Source organism: Xiphias gladius, chromosome 18 (genome assembly GCF_016859285.1).
Source record: "Xiphias gladius isolate SHS-SW01 ecotype Sanya breed wild chromosome 18, ASM1685928v1, whole genome shotgun sequence".
Taxonomy (NCBI): domain Eukaryota; kingdom Metazoa; phylum Chordata; class Actinopteri; order Istiophoriformes; family Xiphiidae; genus Xiphias; species Xiphias gladius.
Window position 1 is genome coordinate 27,450,918 of NC_053417.1, and position 25,526 is coordinate 27,476,443.

At 44.4% G+C, this 25,526-nt stretch overlaps 1 protein-coding gene across 5 annotated transcripts in view; it reads left to right on the top strand.

Annotated features, from left to right (window-relative positions):
- The window catches only part of LOC120803622 (cryptochrome-1-like), a 38,613-nt gene extending 13,430 nt beyond the window's left edge, over positions 1-25,183 (top strand). For 2 of the 5 annotated variants that reach the window (XM_040152264.1, XM_040152262.1), the window contains exons 3-15: positions 5,355-5,463; positions 5,717-5,859; positions 6,870-7,054; positions 9,107-9,195; positions 9,740-9,880; positions 11,051-11,362; positions 12,159-12,310; positions 15,669-15,871; positions 16,218-16,322; positions 16,414-16,584; positions 17,793-17,905; positions 18,241-18,365; positions 21,250-25,183. In XM_040152264.1, coding sequence (XP_040008198.1) covers positions 5,355-5,463; positions 5,717-5,859; positions 6,870-7,054; positions 9,107-9,195; positions 9,740-9,880; positions 11,051-11,362; positions 12,159-12,310; positions 15,669-15,871; positions 16,218-16,322; positions 16,414-16,584; positions 17,793-17,905; positions 18,241-18,365; positions 21,250-21,403 — 2,002 coding nt within the window. In that variant the 3' untranslated portion in view covers positions 21,404-25,183. The remainder of the gene's footprint in view (positions 1-5,354; positions 5,464-5,716; positions 5,860-6,869; positions 7,055-9,106; positions 9,196-9,739; positions 9,881-11,050; positions 11,363-12,158; positions 12,311-15,668; positions 15,872-16,217; positions 16,323-16,413; positions 16,585-17,792; positions 17,906-18,240; positions 18,366-21,249) is intronic. The other 3 variants (XM_040152265.1, XM_040152266.1, XM_040152267.1) reach the window with 3 other exon arrangements.
- The last annotated feature ends 343 nt before the right edge of the window (positions 25,184-25,526 follow it).

The following is a 25,526-nucleotide window of genomic DNA, read 5'->3' on the forward strand; positions in this document are numbered from 1 at the left end:
ATTTAAGCTGTTAGTTCAAAATTTGGGTTCCCAGTTTTTTGGAGCAAGTAGCTCCTGAAAAATGCAAAGCAAGTAGATTACACCTGTTACTCTAATGTGTCAGATTTAATTAACATTTCATAGATTATATATAATATGATTATATTACACTGCTCATTCCATTTTGAGGTTGTGAACTTTAATAAGGCTACCACTCAAAACTGTCTGCCAACAACAAGTACACATCCCAGTCAAATCTTTGAGTTGCACTTACGTTTAACTTTAAGCCGGACTTAGACTACAGCAGTTTTAAAAATCCCAACCAATTTAGAAACCGGGCTGCATCACACACATAAGGAGAAACTTCACAGACGATCTTTTCTCTAATCTCAAACATGCACAAAGTACAAGATTTGAAAATAACAGCGCATCACACACTACAAGAATGTTATTAAGATTTATTGAGCCAGAGGGCGTAATCGCGGAGCAGTGCACCGCCTCACGTGATCTCATCGGGAAGCAGATGTAAACAAAATGGAGACTGTGGTGCAACAACTTGATGTGACATTAGCAATACTTTGCAGCGAGGACAAAACAAAAGCAGAAGGCTAAATGAGTATAGATGAGAAAATGGTTGGGGAGATTCAGCCAACACAGGTTGTCTACTCTTCAGCGAGAACTGGAGGTGAGATTTTTACTGTCAGTTTTAATATCTGTCAACAGTAGCATGCTAGCTAACCTTAGCCTCGAGGGCTATAATGTTTACCGTTGCTTGGCAACACCATCGGCTGCTCCAGGACTGCCCTTATCAAATTGGTAATCATCCAGATTATAACTCCAAACTCTCAAACATGTTTGATATTATCGAGGTGGCCCTGACGAGTCTGTGAGCAGTTCAGCAGACTGGACCTGTAAATGCCTCACATCAGCAGATAAACCTGGGCCAAACATTGGTACCAATCAAGGTCCCAGGCCAGATTTCTCCTCCCGACTGTCGGGAGGGTTGATTCGGGGATAAATAAGCCCAAAGCCCCTGTAGTCCGAGCCTGGCTTTGGTTGATCACCATGGAAGCTGAATGCAAACGGCTTTGATAAGCAAACTGATACTGAGTCCAGATCAAATGCAGACTCCCACCATATATGTGTCAGCCTCATGGGATATCCAGCTGCAACGCACCACCTCTACCATAAGGAGTAGAGTCAAATCGTGAGTTTACAGTTGATTCTATAGACGGCTATTAACTATGCAGGTGGATATGAAATGGACCCCTTCAAAGCTGCCGTTTGCAGTTGTCTGTGGATTTGTCCTGTGGTTGTGATAAAAGGTTTGGTGGGAAATAAGAGTTAAATCACAAAAACTTTCCATGAAAAAGCAAAACGGCATCAAAGTTGACTTTAGAGGGTTTTCACACATAGAAGTCAGAAATCAAATTTTTTCTTTTTGTAAAAGGTTTCACTGCTTCTCATTTACTCCCTGTTATTTTCCTCTCTCTACTCCGACTGAGAGAGAGAGGGAGCCAAAGAAAGTTAGAGCGAACCAAATGTGTGCACGTGCACGTGTGTCCGGGAACGAGGTTACTGGGCTAAAGCTGTGTGTGCGTGTGTGCGTGCGTGTGTGCGTGCGTGTGTGTGTGTGTGTGTGTGTGTGTGTGTGTGTGTGTGTGCGTGCGTGTTCAGACAGATGTAGGCCAGAACAGTTATATAAGGACTGATATATGACAAGGCAACCAACCCGCACACTTACACACAAACGGGCAGGCAGCCAGAAACATCAGGAGGAAGTGGCTAACCCAGCAACACAAAAGACAAAAACACAGAGGAACATTCAGGCTTTCTCGGGGGGGTGCACGCAGGCACTCACACACACACACACACACGTCACACGTTGGCTCGTGCTCGTGTGCATGGGGACACACACATGCGCACAGAAAGATTTGCGCGAGCGGACGTGGGCATACATGCTTATCCGCTGCATGTGCATGCTCACGTGTGTCTGTCACTGCTGATAGCATGTCGCCCATATGATTTGTTGAGCATCTCTATTATTTTATTGCTCTTTGTCCACCGGGATAGAAGGAGGGCAGCGGAGATAAGATACACGTATGGACTATCTGTTCGTGAGAGTGCGAGCGAACGTCTGCTTATTTTGCTTTTGCGGAGCGATCACTGATTCCATGGTGTTGGATGACGTTTTCAGAAAAACAGCTTCACTAACGTTTCCTTTTCACATGAAGAATGTTTCTCTGATCACCTCTTTTGCTCAGTTCAGGGCTGTAGCTGACATTGAGGACACTGAGGTTGTGACCTTAATGTTGTTAGTGGGATTTCTGGCGTTTTAATGACCTGAGGAGTTTACATTCTGTATTTAAATGGTATTTACACACGGTGTCTTTTTTTAAGACTGATTTCGATATTTCTTAGAGTTTTAGGCAAAAAATAAAATTAAAATAAGGTAGAATAAACATTTTATTAAGATAAAAAGTTACAGAAAATATCTTAACTTTAACAATCTATTGAAATATGGAACAAATATTTAGCTTTTTTTTTTTTCCCGCTCTTGGCTAATAGTAGTTTTAAGAATGTTTAAATGTGGCACTAGAGCTTATTGGATTGACCACAATTCAAATAAAGAGGCAGATCGAGGGGTTTCTGTGCATTCTGTGTCACCTAAGGTGTTTAGTATGTGCAAAGACATGCAGCAGTGTAACCACAAATCCATTTTTGTATCATCACGTAATAACTTAGGCTCACCTCTGCACAAAATGACTCAAAATGACTCAAAATTATTCAATTTCCCTTTTTATTTGTGTGGTTCAGAACTCATTAATTCATCGGTAGTTTCTCCTGTTGACCAAATGTGTGCCTGCCATAAGGTCTGATTGCTGCAGGGCTTGTTTTTTTAAGTTAAAAAACTAATTTAAAGTTTGCATTTCGAGCATTTGAAAATTGTTGAGAAGCCTTGAGTGGACAAAAAGATCAACCCAGATGGCATGGAAGCTCCTGCACAGGCTTCATAACTCTGTCTAGCTCATGCATAAGCAGGCACGTGCCTCAAGTGTGTGCAACCTTGCAGCCCAGCTCTGCCCGTCTGTGCGCGGATTGAGAGCAAACGGAGCTTTGCCTGTGAGTAGCCCTCCTCTGGTTTAATGGTGAGGCCGACAGGGTCAGACAGAAGGGAGCAGAACTGAGCAGAGCATCGTGTGGCTGCCCGGGCGTCCGCTCGGCTCGCCGACTGTCTGCTCACTCTGTCATCCCGCCGGGTCCCGCTAATGATCAGGACTGCGGGTCAGGCGCGACGAACCGAAGCACGGTCTAGACTGCTGGTGCTCAACAGTTTGACCATGATAACATGCAGATGCATGTGACGGAAATCTACTGGGTGATTGAAAAAAGGATTTTAACAGCTTTGACCCTGTGCGCTCTGACTGTGTTGATTATATCCTGCTGGTGTGGAAGAAATTAGATTCTGTACTTAAAGCGTCTATAACCTTTTTTTTTTTTTTTTTTCTCTTGACATTTATGGAACTTTATAGCCAGTTTCATTGATAAGCTGTCCGTCCCGCGACCTCACTGTTTTTGTTGACTCTCATCCCCCTCATAGCATCGTTTTTGGCCACAGCAGGCAGCCATTTTCAGTGAAAAGATCAGTAACCGAGTTGAAAGTGAGGGAATATTGAATCAGGTGGCCGGATACACAACTCCGAAGGAATTGTTTGCCACGTTCATCACGTCAACTAAAACAGTGATTGATACGGCAGTGTTGTGTTAACAGCTTGTTTTTGCTGCCCCCAGGTGGCCACAAATCAGTTATTGCAGGTTTAAGTAAAGTACATTTTAAAGCATTTTAGACAATAAACAAATTCAAAGCGCGCAATTAATACGATGAAATGCAATAACACAGTCTAAAATAATACGAGTTAAAACTGAAAAATAAAAACTTTGTATTCTAGCTGTTCTGGCGATGCCTCATTCTCCAGTGAGTCGGAATTGTCAGTCACCCTGCTTCAACCATATAGATCTAAATTTCCTCAAGTTGAACAAGCACATACTCACTCACACACTCCTTTACCCAAACACAGTTTATTAGTGACGGTAGGGAATTTGGATATAATGCTAGGCAGCCTGCCGTCCTTATTTAACAACTAAACATTCCTTTATGATAGGAAAGGAGCAAAAGTTTGTTCCTCAGATGAAAAATGTGGACAAATGAGGGAGAAGTGTTGCTTTCCCTCAGCATTTTACTGCAGAGGGAAAGCACCTTTTGTTGTACCTTCCTGAGCAACGCACTTAACCACCTAGAATTCCCAGTGTCAGCCACACATCATTCAGGTGTTTATTATTACAGTTTTTATTCAGTTAATGACAGTTACAGCTTTTAGCCAGTCTAACGGTGTAAGGTAAATGATTTATTATTTTGGGTTTCATAAATGCAAACGTGCAGTTTTCTTTATGTGACTAGTTTGGTTATAATTGCCCTTAGTCACATGAACGTAGATTGTATAGTGCATTATAGGGGGAAATAATCTCTATGAATTTTACAAATGTGCTGGGAACCCGGATAAAGAAGCTATAATGGAACTGATCCGGGCAGAATGTCTGGTCTCGGTTAAAAGCCTTGCACGCAAATTTTGAAAGAGAGAACTTTAAGGCGACGTATCGTGGAACACAAAAGCGAATTCAAGTAGTGTAAGCAGAAGCAGTAAAAACATGGCACTGCGCGGCCAAACGGAGAAGTCAGGGGTTGCTGCCTGCAACATTTGTCAGCGTTATTAAAAAAATAAATTAATTAATTCCTGACCAGAAGCAGTGATTTATGAGAACAGACGGAAATGTGCATCACAAACGGCCTTCGGCCAAAAACCCTGAAACTCTCCCTGAGTGTCTGAACACATACTCAGCCACTGTTTATATTAACAAAAAAAGGGAAAAAAATGTAAAGGACATGATCCTCTGTGTCTGTTTCATGTCCACATTCAAAGACGAGTCACATTTGTTGAGCACATATTAAGGGTTTTCACTAGTAGAGATGCTAATGTGCCGTACGCTTAAGAGTTCAATGTACATCCATTTCATTTGATTCTTGTCGAAGCTTTTACAGCTCTTACACCAGGCAGGGGACTTATCCCCTGAGCCCAGAAAACAATAGTAAAACAAACACCTGCAGAAGAAACATGCAGCGACGTGAAGGATCTGTGTAAGGATTTAACAAAAGACTGAGAGACAGAGATCAAACGTTAAATTTCGCTGAGTATGCTTAACAAAACTCAGGGAAAAATCCGTGTGTGCTTCACGACTCCAGAGTAAATTCAGAAGATCAGTTATACATCTTGTTGTCTTCTTTCTCTGTCTTCCTCCTCCCCGCCTTCTCTCTTCAGGTTTCTCCTCCAGTGTTTGGAGGACCTGGACGCCAACCTTCGGAAGCTCAACTCCCGCCTTTTTGTCATCAGGGGCCAACCAGCCAATGTGTTCCCACGGCTCTTTAAGGTCAGCATCCACTGAAAATCAACAACAGCTCTGATCATGTCAGTTAAACGAAGTCATTTGAGCCAAGAATACCAAAGAGTTGCTGGTCCCAGCTTCTCTAACAATGGGGTTTGCTGTTTCATAAAAATTTCTATAAATTGGGGTTTTTTTAATTTAGTTTTTTGTCAGAGCAAACGAGCAATCTGAACACGTCAGTCTTGGGCTCTGGGAAGTTTTGACGGGCAAACCGTCTTTCTCTCTGTCTCCGCCTCAGGAATGGAAGATCTCCCGGCTGACCTTCGAGTACGACTCGGAGCCTTTCGGGAAGGAGCGAGACGCTGCCATCAAGAAGCTGGCCATGGAGGCAGGGGTGGAGGTCATCGTCAAGATATCGCACACCCTCTACGACCTGGACAAGTGAGAGGAAGAGACTAACACACACACACACACACACACACAAACGCAGTCGTAAAGACAGACAGTGCGTGATGTTGGATTGTTGTCGTGGGTGAACTGTCCTGCGGCCAGATGGTGGTTCATCTTAACTCAAGGCCTCAGTATTATTTTCTATTCACTTCATAAGGATATCAACCAACATGCTAGTGAGAAGATACAAAGTTTTCTAGGTTGAAATGTTTCATGTTTGTTGTGTCTAAAAACCATAAATGCTTTGATCAGGGATTTCAGGGCTGATACCAGTTGCCTCTTCAATCTGATTCCAAGCCCATGGCTATCACTGTCTTGGTAGCGGTAGCGGTAGCGGTACTGTGTGTTCCTGTATGTTTGCACTGAAAGCTCACGAGCTGTCCACTTCACCTCACGTGTAAGACTTACGTGTGTTGAAGTGAACCTGTACTTAGACTGCACTGTTAACTGTGTGAGCCGAGAGGCAGGAGAGGCCAGGCTCCCTGCCGGACCCGGGTCCCACTGCAGTCAGCAGCGCCATCTTGAGTCCATGCAGAGCAAAGCAGGAGCAAATCCTCCGGTGTCACCTGTGTAACAGAACGGGGACAGCTGCTAGATGGCCGGGGTTAAACAGTTTAAGTGATCCTTATTTATACGCGTAACTTATTTTATGATGACGTCTTCCGATTGGCAGGTTTTGGGACTACGGACGGGCCTTTCTCACATCACACAGTTTGACTTGTCATAGCAGGGAAAGCGCAGGTAAAACAAATTGAAATAGCAGTGGCTCAGCTCCAGTAAGGGGTTCTTGCCTGAATGGAAGGCAGTTGCTTTTCCTGCTGCGACGTGCCGAAGTGTTGTGAAAAGGGTAATTCACTTGTCTTTAGCTAGATTTTAATAACAGAACTGAAGACGAGGGAAAACAAGGCCGTAACCACTGGTGTGGATTAGCCAGACATTTCTGTTTGATTTTTAGATTAAAACGTGACCAATCCCTGATCCCTGTCTCTGCCCCTCTCCAGGATCATAGAGCTGAATGGCGGGCAGCCTCCTCTCACCTACAAGCGTTTCCAGACCCTGATCAGTCGACTGGATCCTCCTGAGATGCCCGTGGAGACCCTGTCAGACACCCTGATGGGTCGCTGTGTCACCCCCATCTCTGAGGACCATGGAGACAAGTACGGGGTCCCGTCCCTGGAGGAGCTAGGTGAGAAAACAAATGCACACCCCTGGACTTAGACAAGTGCAGACCTGGACAGAGTTTACACACCTTTACAAGAAAATGTGGGCAAGTTGGCAGCGATCGGGGAGCACACCTTCCCTCAGACCAACCCCTATAGCAACAAAATATAGAAATATGCCTTTAGTAGCTTAGCACCATTGAGGCTACAAGCAACCAATAAAATGCAACACTCTGTGGGGACCGGTTTTACACCACCAGCCTCCTAGATTCAAAAACAATATCTGATGTTGTAAATGTGTAGTAATCTAGTCCTCAAGTGAAATAAACCCCCCACTTTTCAAACATATTCTCCAGAAAAAATATACGGCCTGTACTTTGAGCCAAACGTTTCTTCTAAATAATTTCTTTTTTCTCATCTGATTTAAATTTTGACTAAATTTGACTAAAATGTCATTGATTGCATTTTATCTAAAATTGAGGAGTGAGAAAGAAGTGAACTTTAACTGAAATTATAATGTGTCATTTAAAGATGAGAGCAAGATTATAACTAAGAAGAGTGAATCATGTGGTGACTAAAATCTGACCTAATTTTAAAAAAGATTGTGATTTGATTTAAGACTCAAACAAAATAAAAATCCCTTCCCTCATTAACACTGTACACTCACTAACCCTCCTTAAACTGTCGATCCAGTTTTTCTAATTAAAGGAGAATCTCCTCTAAACCCTCACTATTGGATTAAGCAGGTGACAGGCTCACTGGATCTGAGTTTCTATCCAGATTTCTAGTTTCCATTCACAGAAGGTTGCAGCGCAGTCACACAATTGGCTTCACCGTAGCCATCTGCTTCTTACACCTGTGCACCTACTTCCCTAATAAATAAGATATTCAAGGCATTAGCCTTAAATAGAAGTGTAGAGTTCAGTAGATTTGTAATTCATTAATTGCTAGACCAGGTTTGTGTAGTTTTCGGTACTTAATTTTGTTACTTAGGACTTGTAACTGCGACCGCATTTACGTTGTCTATTAACATAATGAGGATATGTTGTTAATTTAAGTATCTGGCGAGCACGTTAATACTTAGGTACGTTTATACTGACCAGCGTACTGTCAGCAAAATGGTGACAGACAACGATCTTTTTAGTACAATATTCATCTGTAGTGACCACTAGGAAAAGTTCACATTGACACATTGAGGCTGACGTGTTTTCCTTATGTTGAACCAACACCACGATCTTTCCCTAAACTTGACCAAAGTGCTTTTGTTGCCTTAACCTAACCACAGACGGGATGGTGGGTGCAAACCCCGGTCTCCGGTGCGACGGTCGAGCATTTTCCCTTCAATAAATGTAGCTCATCATTCATTCCAAAAAAAAAAAAGTCGCCTCTGAACACAACCCGGCCTGCGATTAAATTTCAAAAAAAGCACATTTGCTGTTGTAGGATCAGTAGGATCAAAAACTCTTTACCTGAAGGAGACCAAATAATTTGATTCTCCATCAGTCATTTCTACTGGTTTAAATCATGACATTTCAGTCTTTAGACCTTCATCCATGAAAACTTTGAACAGCACCGACACTCTGTAAAGCTCAGCTGAAAAGACTGGCTTCCTCCGATTGGTGGACTCATCTATTTAGACTCCGCTCTTGGACTCCAAATAAGTAAATGAGTAATACTTGTTCTCACAGACGATGTTGAGTATAGCTTTACCGTCCTTTCTCAGAACTGCCACGGGTGGTGGTGCAACATGACCCACCAGGTTGTCGTATACCTGCGTTGCCAGGAGTTAGGGTCCAAAGTCACTTTTCGCCCTCACTCAGTGGCCCACTTCCCTTTCGAACCATCATCCGTTTGCACCGTCGCTAAAAGGTGCAGTGTAACACACCTGTCGACGGTGGACTGTTGCATTGTGAGCGTTTTTCCAGCAAAAACTAGTTAAGTGGATTGGCTGGAGGAAGATGCGTGTCGTGTGAGATTTGAGTTGAGCGCACATGACATAACCGAAGGATTGTTGAGCCATCCCACACGCCAGCACGGCACTGTTGTACCAGGAGGGTGATTCATACGAGTGTTTCCAGGCTTCGACACCGAGGGCCTACCCACAGCAGTGTGGCCAGGGGGAGAGACCGAGGCGCTGACCAGGATAGAGCGCCACCTGGAGAGAAAAGTCAGTACTGCACCTCCATACACTGCTTCTTCAGAAAAAGTACTCATGATGGTTGTAGTTTAAATTTGATGTATTTTCTCCCGGGGTGTTAAACCCTCAGAAATGGCATTCAGGCTGCTTTGAGGCTACAAAATTCTACACTTAAATGCATCAAAAACAATCTTTTGGGCACATTTTTTTCATTGTTTTGAGGTTTATGCACAGTTTCAGAAAAAGTTTGAGAAAATTGTGGGATAATGTAGATCTTCAAGTGAATAATTCTTTCAGACACAAATTAAAAAAAAACAAACATCAAAGCTGGTTTTACAGAATAATGGACAGTAATTAGTTGATCCAGCATTTAATAAAAAGTCAATATTATATGACTGCATTCAGAAACTAATCAGATTTATTCTATTACTGACATATATTTTAATCATATTCTTTAAATGACAACATTTTATTAAATTGTATCATGCAGCTCGTTTATTCACCAATTTACCATCTCTCTCTCTCTCTCTCTCTCTCTCTCTCTCCTTTTCTTTTTGTTTTTTTTCCTCCCCAGGCATGGGTGGCTAATTTTGAGCGCCCCAGAATGAACGCCAACTCGCTGCTGGCCAGCCCAACAGGCCTCAGCCCCTACCTTCGCTTTGGCTGCCTCTCCTGTCGCCTTTTCTACTTCAAGCTCACTGACCTCTACCGCAAGGTAAGCTCACAACTCCTCCATTGTAGCTCACTTGGAGTGAAGCTTTTGCCTGTAGACTTGTATTGCAGCGCGCTAAATTTATTGCAACAATCGGGGAGGACCGATATGTTGATAAATCTGCATCATCCGATTTGAGAAGTGCCGTTTCAGTTTTATTTCCGCTCTATCTCGCGTCATAAATGGTCACATCACACCTTAAAAATGTGACGCAACAGCATTTGCACCGTAATGCATCTCTCAAGGACACAACGTGAAATGCTACCTTTTGCTAAAAGGGAGGAGGAGGCGATGACACACAGGATTGATGAGCTGCTGATATACAACACCCGGGCCCTTTTACACTTTGTGCCGCTGCGCTTCCATGAACCAAAATAGCAGGTCCGCTTGGAGGGCCCTGAGATTTTCAGTGGGTGTTAGAGGGTAATTAACGAGTCCGGGACCAGCGTATTTTACACACGGCCTATGGGGTGATGTAAAACAGGGTAGAATGGCTGCGAGGACTTTGGCAGTACGCAGTGGTTCTTTATATATTTTGCTGTCGAAGGTTGCGTTGATGCCGCCAGTATTGGTAAACTACTTCATATTAACTGGATACGTGGAAAAGTTAAATGCCTGCATAGCGCATTTTAGTTTTGGTTGCTCCAGAGAATGAAACTCTCGGCACCTGCCAGTTCTGTTTGCAAATAAGGTCTAACACTGCTGTCTGTGCTTCAAGGCCCAGTGTGTCCCAGTATTTAACTCTGTCCGCTGATATGCACTCTAAAACGCGCCTTTTCCTCCTGCTCACACGGCACGATTGGCCAGTGTATGTCTGTTGTCAGGAGAGTAAAGAGTTGATGCACTACGCACTGTTTTATAACATCATTTCAAATCTTTGGGGGAAGATTTCAAGTCATTCCAAGTCAAGAGCCTTTTTTGATTTTGTCAAGACAAGTCCCCACTGCTGATAGTCCCAAAGGTCCTATTAAACTATCCCGCTTCTTTCTTTCAAAAGGATAAAGGAAAAAAAAAGAGAGAATGATGAATCAAAATCACTTCCATTGCATATGGTTACAAAATCTACCTGCTACAAACCAAATTTTTTATGATTATCTTATCTTGAAATACCAACATCTTGCACCTGCATCACTGTCCTTTTGGAATAATATGTTGTTGTATTTTTGCATCCAGGTGAAAAAGAACAGCTCCCCTCCGCTCTCCCTTTACGGCCAGTTACTGTGGCGCGAGTTCTTCTACACCGCGGCGACCAACAACCCACGCTTTGACAAGATGGAGGGTAACCCCATTTGCGTCCGCATCCCTTGGGACAAAAATCCCGAAGCTCTTGCCAAGTGGGCTGAGGCTAAGACAGGCTTTCCCTGGATAGACGCCATCATGACTCAGCTGAGGCAGGAGGGCTGGATCCATCACCTGGCCAGGCACGCAGTGGCCTGCTTCCTCACCAGAGGGGACCTGTGGATCAGCTGGGAGGAAGGGATGAAGGTGAGGATGCAGGAATTTACAACACGGGGGGCGGTGTATGATATCTCAGTTTGGGGTTGATGTTGACAGAACAGTCTCGAGGTCAATTCAGGAGCTTCTCTGGAGCTTTTGTTCGTATCGTAACAGAATTGTAGACGTTCTAAATTAAAATTTTAATATTGATATGGAGGACGCCTCCATATCCATTTCTTGTCATTTTAATTAGTTTTATCAAGTCATTGTCGCGTACCCCGTTGCCAGATTTGTTCTGGAATGGATTTCTTGCTTGTTTGTAGCAGCGGAAAATTGCATGGGTGTAAGGTATGAAGGAGAAGATGGAACTAAAGCAGAGTTTGAAGGGGAGACGAGGAGACATAGTGGAGGCAAAGATGACACTGCCAGACAGCATCAGTCCCAGATGCTCAGGCCATTCAGCGTCATTTTGCCAATGCTGAATGAAGCAAAAGCATGTATCATTTCTCACAGTCTCCCCTGGAGCCTAGAAGTTATGACTTCCAGCATGGCCATCAGAATTTGCATTATATTCCCTAAGGCTTGGTGCACACTACATGATTTTCCATCGCTCTGATCATTAGGATTATGTCAGTAAACCCGTCATACCACAGGATCATTTGGGCAGAAAATCAGTTCAGACCAGCCTCGGATCGAGGACACCCCTGCGATGGTTGGGAGGGGCGACTCGGACCCAAAACCTGCCCTGTTGTCCTCTAGAGAGGGGCCGGCATAACTTTGAGAAACCTCTGCATCAAGTTTAAAACGAACATGTGGATGATGTGTTGCCTTTGTGCTGCCGCAGGTCTTTGAGGAGTTGCTTCTAGATGCAGACTGGAGCGTGAACGCAGGCAGCTGGATGTGGCTGTCCTGCAGTTCATTTTTCCAGCAGTTTTTCCACTGCTACTGCCCCGTGGGCTTCGGCCGGCGCACCGACCCCAACGGGGACTTCATCAGGTGGGTACCTTTCCTGGCATCGCCTCTTGGTGCCAACAACTGACCCCCCCAACCTGAATGGCACCCTTCTTCCCCTCTGTCTCTCTGGACTGCACACACAAAGGAAAACATAGGTGCACTGAGAGAGCATTAAGGACTTCAGATATGCTGTCAGTTTGTCAGAGGAGATTTAGAAATTGGAAGAGGGTACACATCATTTTGAGTAATGTTTTTAGTTGGGCTGTTTTGAAGTTACTACTTTTCTGATCCTCTTTCTCAGAGGATTTACATGTCAGAAATGTTTCTTGGCAGCACCTTAAAATAGCTGGTTATTTCCCACACTGAAGTGTGGGAATATTTTAGTCATCCAAAAAAAAAAAATTCCTTGTCCTGGCTCTCAGAATTAGGTCAGATATTACAACCACGAACAAACAGACAACACGCACTCCTATGCACACAGACAGACACACGCAGCTGATAGATAATGCAAGGGTTAATTTACCAGAAAAAAGAGAGAGAGAGAGAGGGATGGAGGGATGAAGGGATACCTCCAGATCTTGGGTAAGTGAAGAGAATAAACATCCTTCCCTCCTCTTTTTAATTCTGCCCATCGGTCCATTTTCTTACCCGTTTAAACTTCAGCGCTTCGGTTTTGGAGTCGGGCATGTCTTTTGTAATAATTTGAGGGTTCACGGTGTACTTCTATGCGTGCCTTTTTAATTGTTTGTGAATATCTGTTTGGTGATTGTGTACGCGTGCGCATCTTCGGTTAACATAACTGTTGCCACCAGATGATTTTTACCACAAAGGCGTAGATTATTTCTTCTCTCTTTCCCTGGATGTGGCTCTGTGTTTGTGTTTTGGGGGACTGGGGGAAAAGTTCAGCTATCCCTCTCCCCTTCGGAGATTGTAGTTGATTGCTTTTAAGATGATTGGCCGTTCTCACACCCCTCCATTCGGGTGCAGCAGGGGCTGCCTCGGATGGAAGTCGGGGATTGAGTTGAGACATCGGTGGCCGTTCGCTTTTACTTACCCGTGCAACCCTGAGGGACAGGACTTTGTTCGCGCCCCAGCAGCACCCTGTGGGCAGGTTTGCAACTCGGTAGCGTCTCATTTCGTCAAAAGTGATTTTGACCACTTGGTAGGGAAATTCGAACGCCTTGCCTGCATTCGTTCGGTGGAGGACTATGATGCATTCCCCAAAGGGTAGCGAGGAGAGGCGCTGGACCAGCTATAGCTCTGCCGTCGCAGTGATGCAAGGTTGGCACCGGTGCCGTCACGCAACCCTCTGGGAAATGTTCAGTGGTGCTCTGCTGATGTGACTGCAGGCCTGCTGGCTCAGGTGGACCTGGAGCAGTGGCTGGCTAATATAGGCTAATATATGTGAATGGAGGTGAGCAGATGCAGACTTTCTTTAGGTCAGATAAAATGAGGTGAGGGAGCATTTTGTCGAGTTAAAAATCTTCAACCTAATTTAAAAATTGCAAAATGGGGATTACCACAGGCGCTGGAAATACCAAAATTTAGGACACGGGGACAATTACGGTAAATTGTGCGAGTTGTCGGCGGCAAAAACTGGGAAAATAATTATAACGCTTATAATACAATTATAAGCTAATGTGTGCAATGCATATGAGCCACTTTTCTTTTCTCACATCCATTAGTTAGTGACCAGTGTATACTGAAATATTCTGAAAGTTGTAAACTCGAAGTTCTAAAGTCCAAATTTAATGTCGGTCATCAATGTGCAAGTACACGTTTATAAAAAGTATGATACAGAGAGCACAGGAGGCACAATAGTGCCTGAGAAGCATATGTAAAAATATGTATTTGCAACTGCACATGATATTGAAATATTATAAACAACTAAGAAAAATAGAGCAAAAAGGATATTAAATTTTATTTTGCGTTGTATCGAAACACACAAACTCTCTCATACATATCTTGTCTCTTTTTAAAAAAAACAAAAAAAAAAAAAAAAAGGGGGAGAGAAGTTTCACTTCATAGCTGCATCGACAGACACTCCGTCACTGAAACACCACCCGCTGTCCTCTGTAGGACCGCTTGCTACTGGCAGGTCGTTGGGTCTTCCTAGCAACAGGGTTGTGGTCCCTTTTGGGGGAAATGAGGGAGCCCCCTAGTGGGCCAGCCCAGAGCGTGTGGTGCTGTGGCCTTGGGAGGGGACAGTCAGCGGGGGGGGGGGGGGGGGCTGTCAGCCCGCTGACCACTTAAAAGACAGTACCCTCTGCTTTCTAACCGCGTGTTGCAGTAGACGTCTCCTGGCATCATCAGCCCAATCGGCAGTGATCTCCCTAGCGATGGGGCGATCTCCGTAGCAACCGGAGCGCCATCCGTCGTGTGTGTGTGTGTGTGTGTGTGTGTGTGTGTGTGTGTGTGTGTGTGTGTGTGTGTGTGTGTGTGTGTGTGTGTGTGTGTGTGCGTTCGTGTGCACGTGTGTGCCAGTCCGCAAGGCCGCACCACCCCCACCCACACCCCTTTCTCACTGCCTCTCGGCGCTTCACTGTGCCGCTTCCCACCGTTCCACTCGCCCCCCCTCGGACTCGGTAAGGTCGGACCAAGCGCTGTAGGTAGGTTGCCTCTCTACGACAGCCCAATGGGTAAAAAAAAAAAAATCTAAAAGCAAAACTTCAGCAGGTTGGAATGGTATTGTGAGCTGACCTTTCTGCTTTGTGTCGTCGTCCGGGACCACGGCCCCTCGTCTTTCCACCACACTTTGAACTATAGCCCTCACTGTGCACTGTGACGGCAACTCACTTCAGTGCCACAAGAGTTTCAGACTTGCAGAGCAGTGACTCGCACTCTCACGTACCGTAGCCGTACTGTGCAGTGCTGTGGTTGTTCGTAGTTTCCATTTTGTTGCAACTACTTTCCATAATACATGCTGTTATCAGTTAGAGTTCATCTGTGGGCTGTAAAAATAAAACTGAAATGCATCATATAACATTATGAGTAAATTCTAACTTTTCCAGTAAGAACAAATCTGAAAAGTCTTATCTACGCGCAAGACCTTTTTTTTCCAAAATATGCCTGTATGTGTAGATTTATGCCTGATTATTGAGAGGTTTATAAAAATCATAGTCGTACTTAATTTTAAATGTGTCGCAAACTTTAACTCTCTAACTTCGTCAAACTAATATTTGAAATAGTGGAAATATAGTAGTAGATATTGAGATTTTTTTTAATAAATATTTTCGCATCAGTTTTAACTACTGTGAGATATTTGAAAAATGATTTTTCAAACCTGTTTTTAAAGAATAACCTTTCGCATCCCTGCCCCCGATTTACTCCGCGTCGCGGTGCAACCTTCCACGTCCTGTTGACACAAGCTGCCGTGTCTAATGTCTCCCTGTGCTTCCAGACGATACTTACCTGTCCTCCGAGGTTTCCCTGCAAAGTTCATCTACGACCCGTGGAACGCCCCGGAGCCCGTGCAGGCCGCCGCCAAGTGCATAATTGGCGTCCATTACCCGAAGCCCATGGTGCATCACGCAGAGGCCAGCCGGCTCAACATCGAGAGGATGAAACAGATCTACCAGCAGCTTAGCCGATACAGAGGACTGGGTAAGAGACCGATAAAGGGACCAGACTAAATAATACTACTGCTAATATTTTGCGTGGTGGTGTGAAACACTCCATGTGTAGCAGAACGGCAGGAGTTCAGCCAGTTTGGTATTTAGTTTTAGTTTTCGGCAGTTTTAAAAAACAAACAAAACTAACCAACCATGTAAAATCCATAGTTTCAAGTCATCTTCAAGATTTTCTCTGAGACCATCAGCGGCAGTCACCTGGCATCTGTCCCGGTTGAATGGCAAAATGGAAACAATCTGAGGAACTAAGATCTATCTCTAAAATGGATGTTCTGTCTCCTCCAGGTGTAAAAGGTGTTGTACTTGTTTGTGTCTTTCAGGTCTGCTGGCGTCAGTGCCGTCCACGAATGGGAACGGGAACGGGGGAATGATGGCCTACTCTCCCGGAGAGCAGCAGCCAGGGACCAACAACAACAATTCACATTGTATGTCAAGTAACAATGTGTTTCCCACAAAAATTATGGTTGGTGCCATCAAAGAGATGGTTACATGTCCTCTTCGCGTTTCTTTTTCCAGTGCCTGGAGTGTCGGGGAGCTCCGTTGCGACAGGTAACGGCAGCGGGAGCATCCTGCTCAACTTTGACAGCGAAGAACAGACGAGGCCGAGCAGTGTTGGACAACAACAACAACAACAACGACTGCAGCTCCCACCGCAACAGCAACAGCAACAGCAGCAGCAACAGCATGGTGGGTCATCACCTGACGTCTCATTTCACACACCTCACTCTGTGTGTGTGGTGCATGTGTTGCTGGTTGTGACCGCCGCAGCCCCTCGGTCGCTGGTTTCAGCGCAAGCGTTCCGCTGCTACAGGTAGCTGGCGCGTTTTATAAAAGTACCTGTAATAATTGCTAGTAACTGCCTAGTAGGACCTCGTTTTTTTTGGAAAGGAGCTCGCCATCATTTGCTGGAATTCATTATCGAAGACACAAATCTCTAAATGTATCCCGCACACAAAAGCAGCACAACTAAATGTTGACATTGTTTAGTTTGTCCTTCGAAATGTTACTCCAGAATAAGATGTTTCAGCAGCTGCTGGTCAGATTGTCACGACATTTGCTGTGGATAGTAATGGTCCCTAGATGATTAACCCTGAGGTTTAACCTTTCCTCTATCAACAAAATGTATCTAGTAGACAAAAAATATCGGAATGTAAAGGGCAGATGGTCACTGAGATTTAGCCGCCGAAAATGACTTCAGCTTTTCCCGTAACATCAGCTAAAAAACAAATGTTAAGATCTGGATCTGGGATCAAATATTCTAAACTCAGTGTCAGCTCGTGTTTTTTCCTGCCCTGACTGGGAATCAAACCCGGGCCACTGCAGTGAAATTTTTAAATTCCATTACTAATTCATTATTTGTTTGAGTAGCACGGGGTGTAACGAAGTACCGCAGCTTCTAGTTAGGACTCTAGTTTAAAGTCTTTACAGCGCCGATAACGGCTTTTTTTTTTTTTTCCTTTTTTTTTACTGGCCAACATTGAAAACAATGAGAGTGACTTCAGTCCCCGCCCACCCAGTCTCCACCTTCACCTTGACGGCCAAGACGATGGCCATTTGCACTGCTAGCTGAGCTCAGCGAAGCTTTACAAAATGCAGACGCTTTGGGGCCCCTAGAGGACGGGATGACTTGATTCTCTCTGGGAGAAAAAAAGAAAATACCTGGTGTTGTAATGAATGCTGTAGAAAGGGAACAGGCTCGATTGATAGTGAGATAAACTGTGTGGCGTTAAGTTGCTCTTTACGTGCCGACCACTACACCAGTCAATAGTTAGTACTCTGTTGTTTAGATAAGTCATATGCATGCTAAATTAAAATTCCTGTGGGAAAGATCGGCTTATATTACATATATATACATATATGATGCTTAACTTTGAGCCCTCTCACAAACCTCCAAGATCCAAGTGTCTGTTGGATGTATCTGTCGCAGGATACCACTCAGTGCCAGACGCCAGCCAGGCCATCACCAGCGGCCGTCTCTACCACGAGTTTGCTGTGCCTCAACACCCAGGTAGGAAACGGCAGGACCTGATGCGGCCATCTTTCTTGCGCGACATCGATCCTCAAGTCTGTCATTTGATAGATATTTGATAGATTCTCTTAAAATGACACAAGTTTGTTTTTATTCAACAATGAATCTTAAACTAGAATTTCTAGAATTGAATTTCAGAAGGAGGAAGTCGAGGCATTTGTCTACTGTGTAGGAATGCTGCCACAAGAGGGTGACTCTGTTCCTCCCCATTAGTTGTCAGTAGCACAGAGGATGCATCGAACCTCGCCTGACTCAACGTACTGTCAGAGTGTTTCCGATAACGGCAAAGTTTTCCTTCTTGCCTGCTCATTCAGGACTCGTCCTGCACGGCAGAGGCGGCATCACGGGAAAGCGGGAGCGCGAGTCGGAACGCGAAGGGTCGGGGGAGGAAGACCCGGCATCCTGCTCCATACATAAGATGCAGAGGCAGAGTGCAGAGGTCAGCCCGCCTTTCATTCCAGCACCCGATGTCTTCAGTCTCACTTTTTATGGTGCCGACGACGTTAAAACTGTCGAGGCGACTGAGTCGTGCAGTGAACATACAGTGTGGCCTCTTGCTTATATTCCGGTTGATAGCTGAAAGGTTTTGTATGTTGCTAAATACTAGTCTGAACAGTAGCTGAATTTTACATATTTTGTCTCTCTGTGAGGTTAAAGGATAAGGCGAGCGACATGCCGGGGCTTTATTACTGCCGACGAAGCCCACGAACGGACCAATACCAGCGATGTTTAATGAAATTACTGAGCATTTTTAAACAATGAAACAATTTATTTGGGAGCCGTCATTAAACAGCTGGTCACTCTAGTTTTTAGCAAACATGACTGAGACAGGTTTGAATAGTGCATTTGTCAGGGACTGTTTTCAGCAGGGTGTGTGTGTGTGTGTGTGTGTGTGTGTGTGTGTGTGTGTGTGTGTGTGTGTGTGTGTGTGTGTGTGTGTGTGTGTGTGTGTGTGTGTGCGTGTGTGTGTGCGTGTGTGTGTGTGTGTGCGTGTGTGTTCATGGTAATGAAGGAACATGTCACCCGGTGCAACAGTTTGACTCCACGATGTGTTTTTCATAGTTTTTGGAAACAATGGAGCTCTACAGCACAGAGGAAACACACACACAGTACTTGTTAGTAGGATAGATTAATGGTTGGTTTTGGTCTTTTCATGAGATTCGTTGACAACAGGAAAAAATATAATATCATAAGACATAAGGCCAAATTCTTTTTGAGATAATCAGATGTTCCAAATGTAGCTTTGCGGACTTGTCAAACCCCTTAAAGCGACTTTTCTTCACAAAAGCACCCGGCGACAAAGTTAGCAACTTAGCTACTTTCCGTGGAGGCGAGTCACCAGTGTTGCCGGGCGAGCTCAAGCCCGGGCTTTCCCTCCGCAGGCACACACTTCTCCGTGCGTCTCATTCAACTGACCACAGGCCAGCCGAAACGGATGAGAATGAGCTTCTGACTCTCTCTCTCTCTCTCTGACTGATCATTTGAAATCACAGCACAACCGTCGTCTTTAATTTATGTGTCTGGTGATTTTCTCAGACGACGTCGACGCAGCAGCTTGGAAATGGCTTGGAAGTGACAGATGGTTAAGATGTCGTCTTAGTGGGCCGGTTACAGTCACTATTTCATAATTGTTCCGTCGTCTGACGACAGAAACAGGAAAAACATGGAAATGAGAACAGCTTTACTGGGAACTCGACTGGATAAAATGACTGTATTACGTCATCTATTGGCATTTAGCAACTTTTTGACCAGACAGGGTCCAGACATATGCTAGGTTTTGACCTAATCCTGTTTCTTCTCTTTTAGTGTAAGCTAACCAAATCAAATCTGTTTATATACTGTAGAAGGAGATATTGGGATTGGGTCAATAAAACGAATCCAGTCTGCAATAAATCCTACTTTCATCAAGGTTATATTGTAGAGTTTTTGTTGAAAGTGCTTTGGAGAGCTGTTGATTCAACTGTGTGATCGTTTTGGAGGCTGTAGTTTGAGACACTGTTAAAATGTGTTGCAATAATCAAGTGGTGTTTCTGTTATTTAACGTACCCCCACTGACGTCAATGACCCAACTAGACACGCACTCAGAGAGCGCAAAAACCATGCGGCAGACTTCAGAGAAAAAAAAAAACATAAATTCGTAGTAAATGATCCGCGTCTGCCCTGACCCAATGCCCCCTCCCTCCACCGAGTTCAGTGCAAATCGGCGGAGGTGAAAGTGCAAAGCAGTACAACTCAGCATGATCCAGTAGGATCACACAGTTGAATCACACAGTTCTCCAAGACAGAAGCACGAAAACGGCGTTAACCTTAGCTAGGATTACCTAATGAACTGACAAGCACGTGTAGCGTCTGACAATAGAAATTTCTCAAACCGTTCGCTTGTTTTTCAGTTTTATACCATTGTTAACAAGGTGGGTATTATTTCAGTACCTCTGGTTGTATTAGACCGCCGTGGACAATGCTGCAAATGAATGAACTAAGGAATAATTCGAATGAACTTTGATATGCCAGTGTTGTATTTAGCCTCACCGTGGTGAAGTACCATGTATTAGCCCCAGCCGTCTGGTTCTTTTATCCATCAACAGTTCCTCAACTGGCTTAGCTGAAAATGGACTGTTTGATGATATATGTCAATATTGCTGTATAAAAAATGACACATACCGCTACAGAGGAGTCAGTTCGCAGCAGACGGCCGAAGCACCACAAAGACAAAAGCGTGGAAGCTGGAATGTGCAAACCCAGGAAGTGGAACGGAATAAAACCCATCGCACCCATGTCGTCACTGCCCAGTGTGTGCGAGAGAGTACTAACATAGCAAACAGTTCAGACGTAGGTGTTGTGATGCCGCCGGTGTATATTTCCCTTTACGCACATAATGAATTATAAATGTAATTATTACTACCATTATACACAAAACGCACGGTACGCATGACGACAGATGTTTATCCTTCACGCCGCCGTTGGCGAGGCAGCCAACAAATGGAGACTGTTGGGTGCATATGTTCCTTCTACAAAGTAAATATTTAGCATCATCACAGAGTCTCCTGGTAGCCGGAGTCACCTAAGTAAATGTCAGCCTGTTAGGAAGTAACTATGGTCACAATAAAAAATTCAAAACATGTTTGAATCTAGGACGCTAACTATGCAAAACAATGGTTTGGGTAAGCTAATGAAACGAGGAGAGAGAGAGAGAGAGAGCGCAGGGAGAGAGGAGTCACTTCCTTTGAACTCACTTTCGGGTAAAAACGGCTGAATTTTGAAAACGAGCTGTGCGAGGTTTTTTCTCTCTGTAAATAATACTGTCTTCTGTGTCTCCCCTGCAGACCACCTAGATCCACATTAGTCACCATCCAGGCAGCAGAGAGCGGGAATCCCAACCTGTCCTCAGAACAAACGCAGCTCCAGACACGACCGCCCCCTCCTCAAACAATCGTAAATCTCCGTCTTTACGCTCGGAGATTTCCCCCTAGGGTGTAACACAAAGGTGAAAATGTGATTTCTGGCCCTCGACACAAATTCTACAGTGGCATTTGCATCACAGCCCATTAACCTCCGACCTCTTGTAGTTGTGTATTGACAGGTCGGGCGACCTCAGAGGGAATGTGCAAAGAAACAAAACGCCTCAAACCTACAGCTCAACAAATATTTGTAAAAAAAAGAAGTAAATGAATAAAAATAAAAAAACTACATTGTCTTAAAACTGCCACCACCAGCCAGTATATACTGTACAAACACTGAAGCAGCTATTAATGTAAGTAATGGAATATTTCATTTTTTTTTTTTCTTTCCAAAGCTGCAAATACTCCATCGAACACCTTGTCAATATAAAACCAAGCTAACTACGTCAGGGTTTACAGAGAATTTTTTGTACTTTTACTACAGCTTTGTATTCTTTGGGTCCTAATGTGCTACGCCCCGCAGTGTTGACCAGGAAAACAACCGTCACCAACATACACGGCAAACCAGTCAGCCCCACTCCAGGGTATGGAATATGTTGGTAACCAGTCTGACCCAACATTGGAAAAACGCTGCAGATGGCTTTTCCCAGATGAGAGATCGGACGTCTAAAAGCGGTCTGGTCATCTCGAAACTGTCACATTACTGATCCCGACGCGTTACGGTGTCGCCGACACTGACTCCTAACGGGGCAAAATGACCAAAAGCACACGTGGACTCACAGTAATAGCCTGGTGGGTCGTTTCAGTGACTTTGCTGAAAATACCGGAGTCGCTTCTCTGCTTAAAACTCACTAGTTAGCATGTAAATATAACGCTCTGCAGGTTCTTGACCCGATAGTGACGCTGTTCGCGGTCGGTTTCCTGTCAACCACTGCCTGGTTAGCGTATGTGATCACTTGATTTGTATCGGCAGCTAAAAGCAGTGATTGGTATAGTTTCCTGGGCAGCATTTAAGACGTGCAGTACGTGCATCTCAGAGCTATGCGTGTGGTTAACGAACCGTCAGACCGGTTTCGCTTATGGCTCTTTAAATCCGTTGTTTACAGTATGTTGTTGCAGATTATGTTCCGTTTGGCCACGCTGGCCGTAAAACTGCCTTTCAGAATGCGGCATTATGGATACAGGGGTTCACGTGTAGCTTTCGGCGCCGTTCCTTGTGGGAGGTGCCGCGGCGTCCGTGAGCTCATCACAGCTGGACGTGTGAAACCTTCCTCAGAAGGAACCGTCGAGTAAGTGAACTGCAGTCTCCTCTAGGGTTTTTCTTCTTTAGGATTCTCTGTTTTTTGTAAAAACCATTTAGATCCTGAGGAGATTCAAAACTCTCAAAATTCCCGTTAACATCAGTCAAACATGAGCCGGCTCTGTTCTGTACGGTTATTGAGAATTATAGTTAGTTTCATCTTTCGTTGCAGGCGTCGCTTTTGTCGTCCTGGCATTCGCTCTCACAGTATCTGTCATATACAGCTCATCTCTGTGGTTTCACACCTACGTGAAATTCTGTCCCAATAACAGTGATATGTTGTAGAGTAGAAATTTTTTTTTTTTTTTTTTTGTGGCCTCGGCTCACAGCTCTCGACCTGGACGATCCTTCTCCAATATTCTCCATTTTACTTCGTCTTTCAAAAGTCAGTCACATTTTCACCTCTCTGTTCCCCCCGCGAAACCTTCACAGTTTCAAAGCAAAGTCTCAAAAACAGATAATGCCCACAGACGTGTCAAGACAGATCGCTCTGTACAAGGTAGCTCTGAGGTCTTCTGTTGTAGGAAAATGTGGAACTTTAGTTTAACGCTGTGAAATTCGTGCAACAACCAAAATACGGGAGAGGATGTGGTTAAAGGCGACGTTTGTCGAAAATCACGAGGACAGAACTCAGGCAGTTGGTTCCGATCTCCTCTCGAAGGTGTCGCATTTTTCTAAGATTTATTATATAAAAAAAAAAAAAACCAAAAACGTTGCTAAAGAGGAAGGAGGGAAGGAAGGAAGGAAGGAAGGAAGGAAAACAAAAAGTTGAGTCGACACAATAAAAGACAGGCTACAGCCTCTGATCCAAATGAGCCTAATTCTGTCAGCAAAACAGAAACAACATTCCTCAGAAACACGAATACCCTCCCGATGAAGGATTTCTACTACTGTACAAGGAGTTCAACAATATGTATGAATGGCTATGAATGGCGACATTTTGCGACCTGGGGAAAAGAAAATATATATGTGTATAATTTGAAAACTGAAATCTGACTCCATGGATGCGTAATGGCAGTGAAAAATAGCTGATGAATAACGGCCTCAAAATGATCGCAAAATTAGGATTCGTCCATTTGATAGTAAAAGGGTCGCAAAATGGCTGCTGGGAAGTTGCCCAGGGGAGGATTTGTTGAACAGAACCGGGAAGATGAAGGTGGCGTCTTATTGCGGTTCCATCCACCCTCCGCCGTCATCTTTACTCCTGGTGAGAAGAACGCAGTCGGATCGAGCCAGAGATTGTACGATCCCCCCCCCCTGCAAAATAAACCCAGCGGCTTCTCTTGCTGATGTTAGTACCCCCACCCGACGCACCCGCACCTGCACCGACAGCTACGCACGCACCACGCAGGGAGAATTTGACAGAGAGTTTTTACGGGTAAATCCGCTGTAGATTCTCAAATAAAAAATGAAAAAAAAATCAACTACCAGTGCCTGAACCAACAACTGGCACCAGGTCGGCAATTCATGATACGTTCATACTCACACGTCTGCCCTGAATTCACACACACCACTTCCACAAATGATTCAAATGCTGAAATTAACACATTTTCCACGCACGCACGCTCACACACTCTGGTTAGACAGAAGAGAACAGAGTTTGTCAGCGTCTGCTACAAAACCCCAACCTGCTTCCAACTTTGTTCGAGGACTGTGACCTCACTGAGTAGAACTTTTCTTCTGAGGAAGCGACTAGTTCCAACTGGATGTTTGAAACGGTGGCTTTTAGCGTTTACATGTACGTCACGAACCAAGCTGACCAACAGAGAATAGGCTTTTTTCTCTCAGCCAAAATGACTCATTAGGGCTTTGAGAAAACCTTCCGTCACGTACTGTTATTTTTGCTTGGCCGAGGACTCATCCCTCTCTGTTGGCACGTACTGTTCAGTGCTCTAGAGCCTAGAGACCCTATTGTTTGGCTTCGAAGGTGAAATCCCCGAAGCGCTCGGAGAAGCGACAATTGAAAAAGTCTGGACGATGAGATAAAAACAAAATCCCCAAAAGAATCTGGGCTCCGCAGGGATGGACGGACCACCGTCACACCATGTCACCCCTTTAGCAGGCAGTCAAAGAGTTAATATTCCTGACACCAATGGAAACAGTCTCGGTTTGAGAAATCCTTCAGGCCGCGGCGACTGATGCCCGTGTACAGTGTTCGGTATTAGTTGGTCTGTGGTCGTGCTGCCCTCGGCCTCAGGAGTAGTGTAGAGGGTGGGGCGGTTGGGGGTGGGATGAAAAGTGTTGTAGTGTTTCTGCATTATAAATCTGTATGTTCCCGAGGATTTGAACATTGCTAGTTTTTTTTTGTTTGTTTGTTTTTGTTTTGTTTTTTTAGCTTTTATCACCATGGAAAAACATGTTGAACCAAGTTTTTATTCTTGCTTTTTTCTTTTTTTTCATTTTTTTTCTCTCTCTTTTGTGACATGAAGGTGAAAACAGATGCCATCTATCATCTCTGTAATATTGTGCTCTTTCTCTTGTCTCTCCTTGTGCTGTGAAAGGCTTTTCTTGTGCTTGATCAAGCTCATGACAGGAAATTAAAATTGTTACAACTTGAAACCCTTTTTCGTTTTGCCCTCTTCATTAGCTCCGACACACCTACTTGACCATTAACTGAAGACATTTACACCACGCGCCGAGGGAAACTGGATTTTTGGTGCCGGTATTAATGTTTGAACATGAACACATTACATGCTGTGACTGACTGAATGTATCACACTGTCTAGTCTCAGCTTAGTTTCGATTTTTCTGAGCGCCGCTGTCCTTCCTGAATTCCTCGTGAACGACCTTATGACATTTGCGAATGAAGTCAGGAAAAGTGGTTAGAGAGAGGGGGGAAAGGCCATTTTTAGAATATTTATAATGTTTATATATCATATTTATAATATTCACAGCTTTGAAA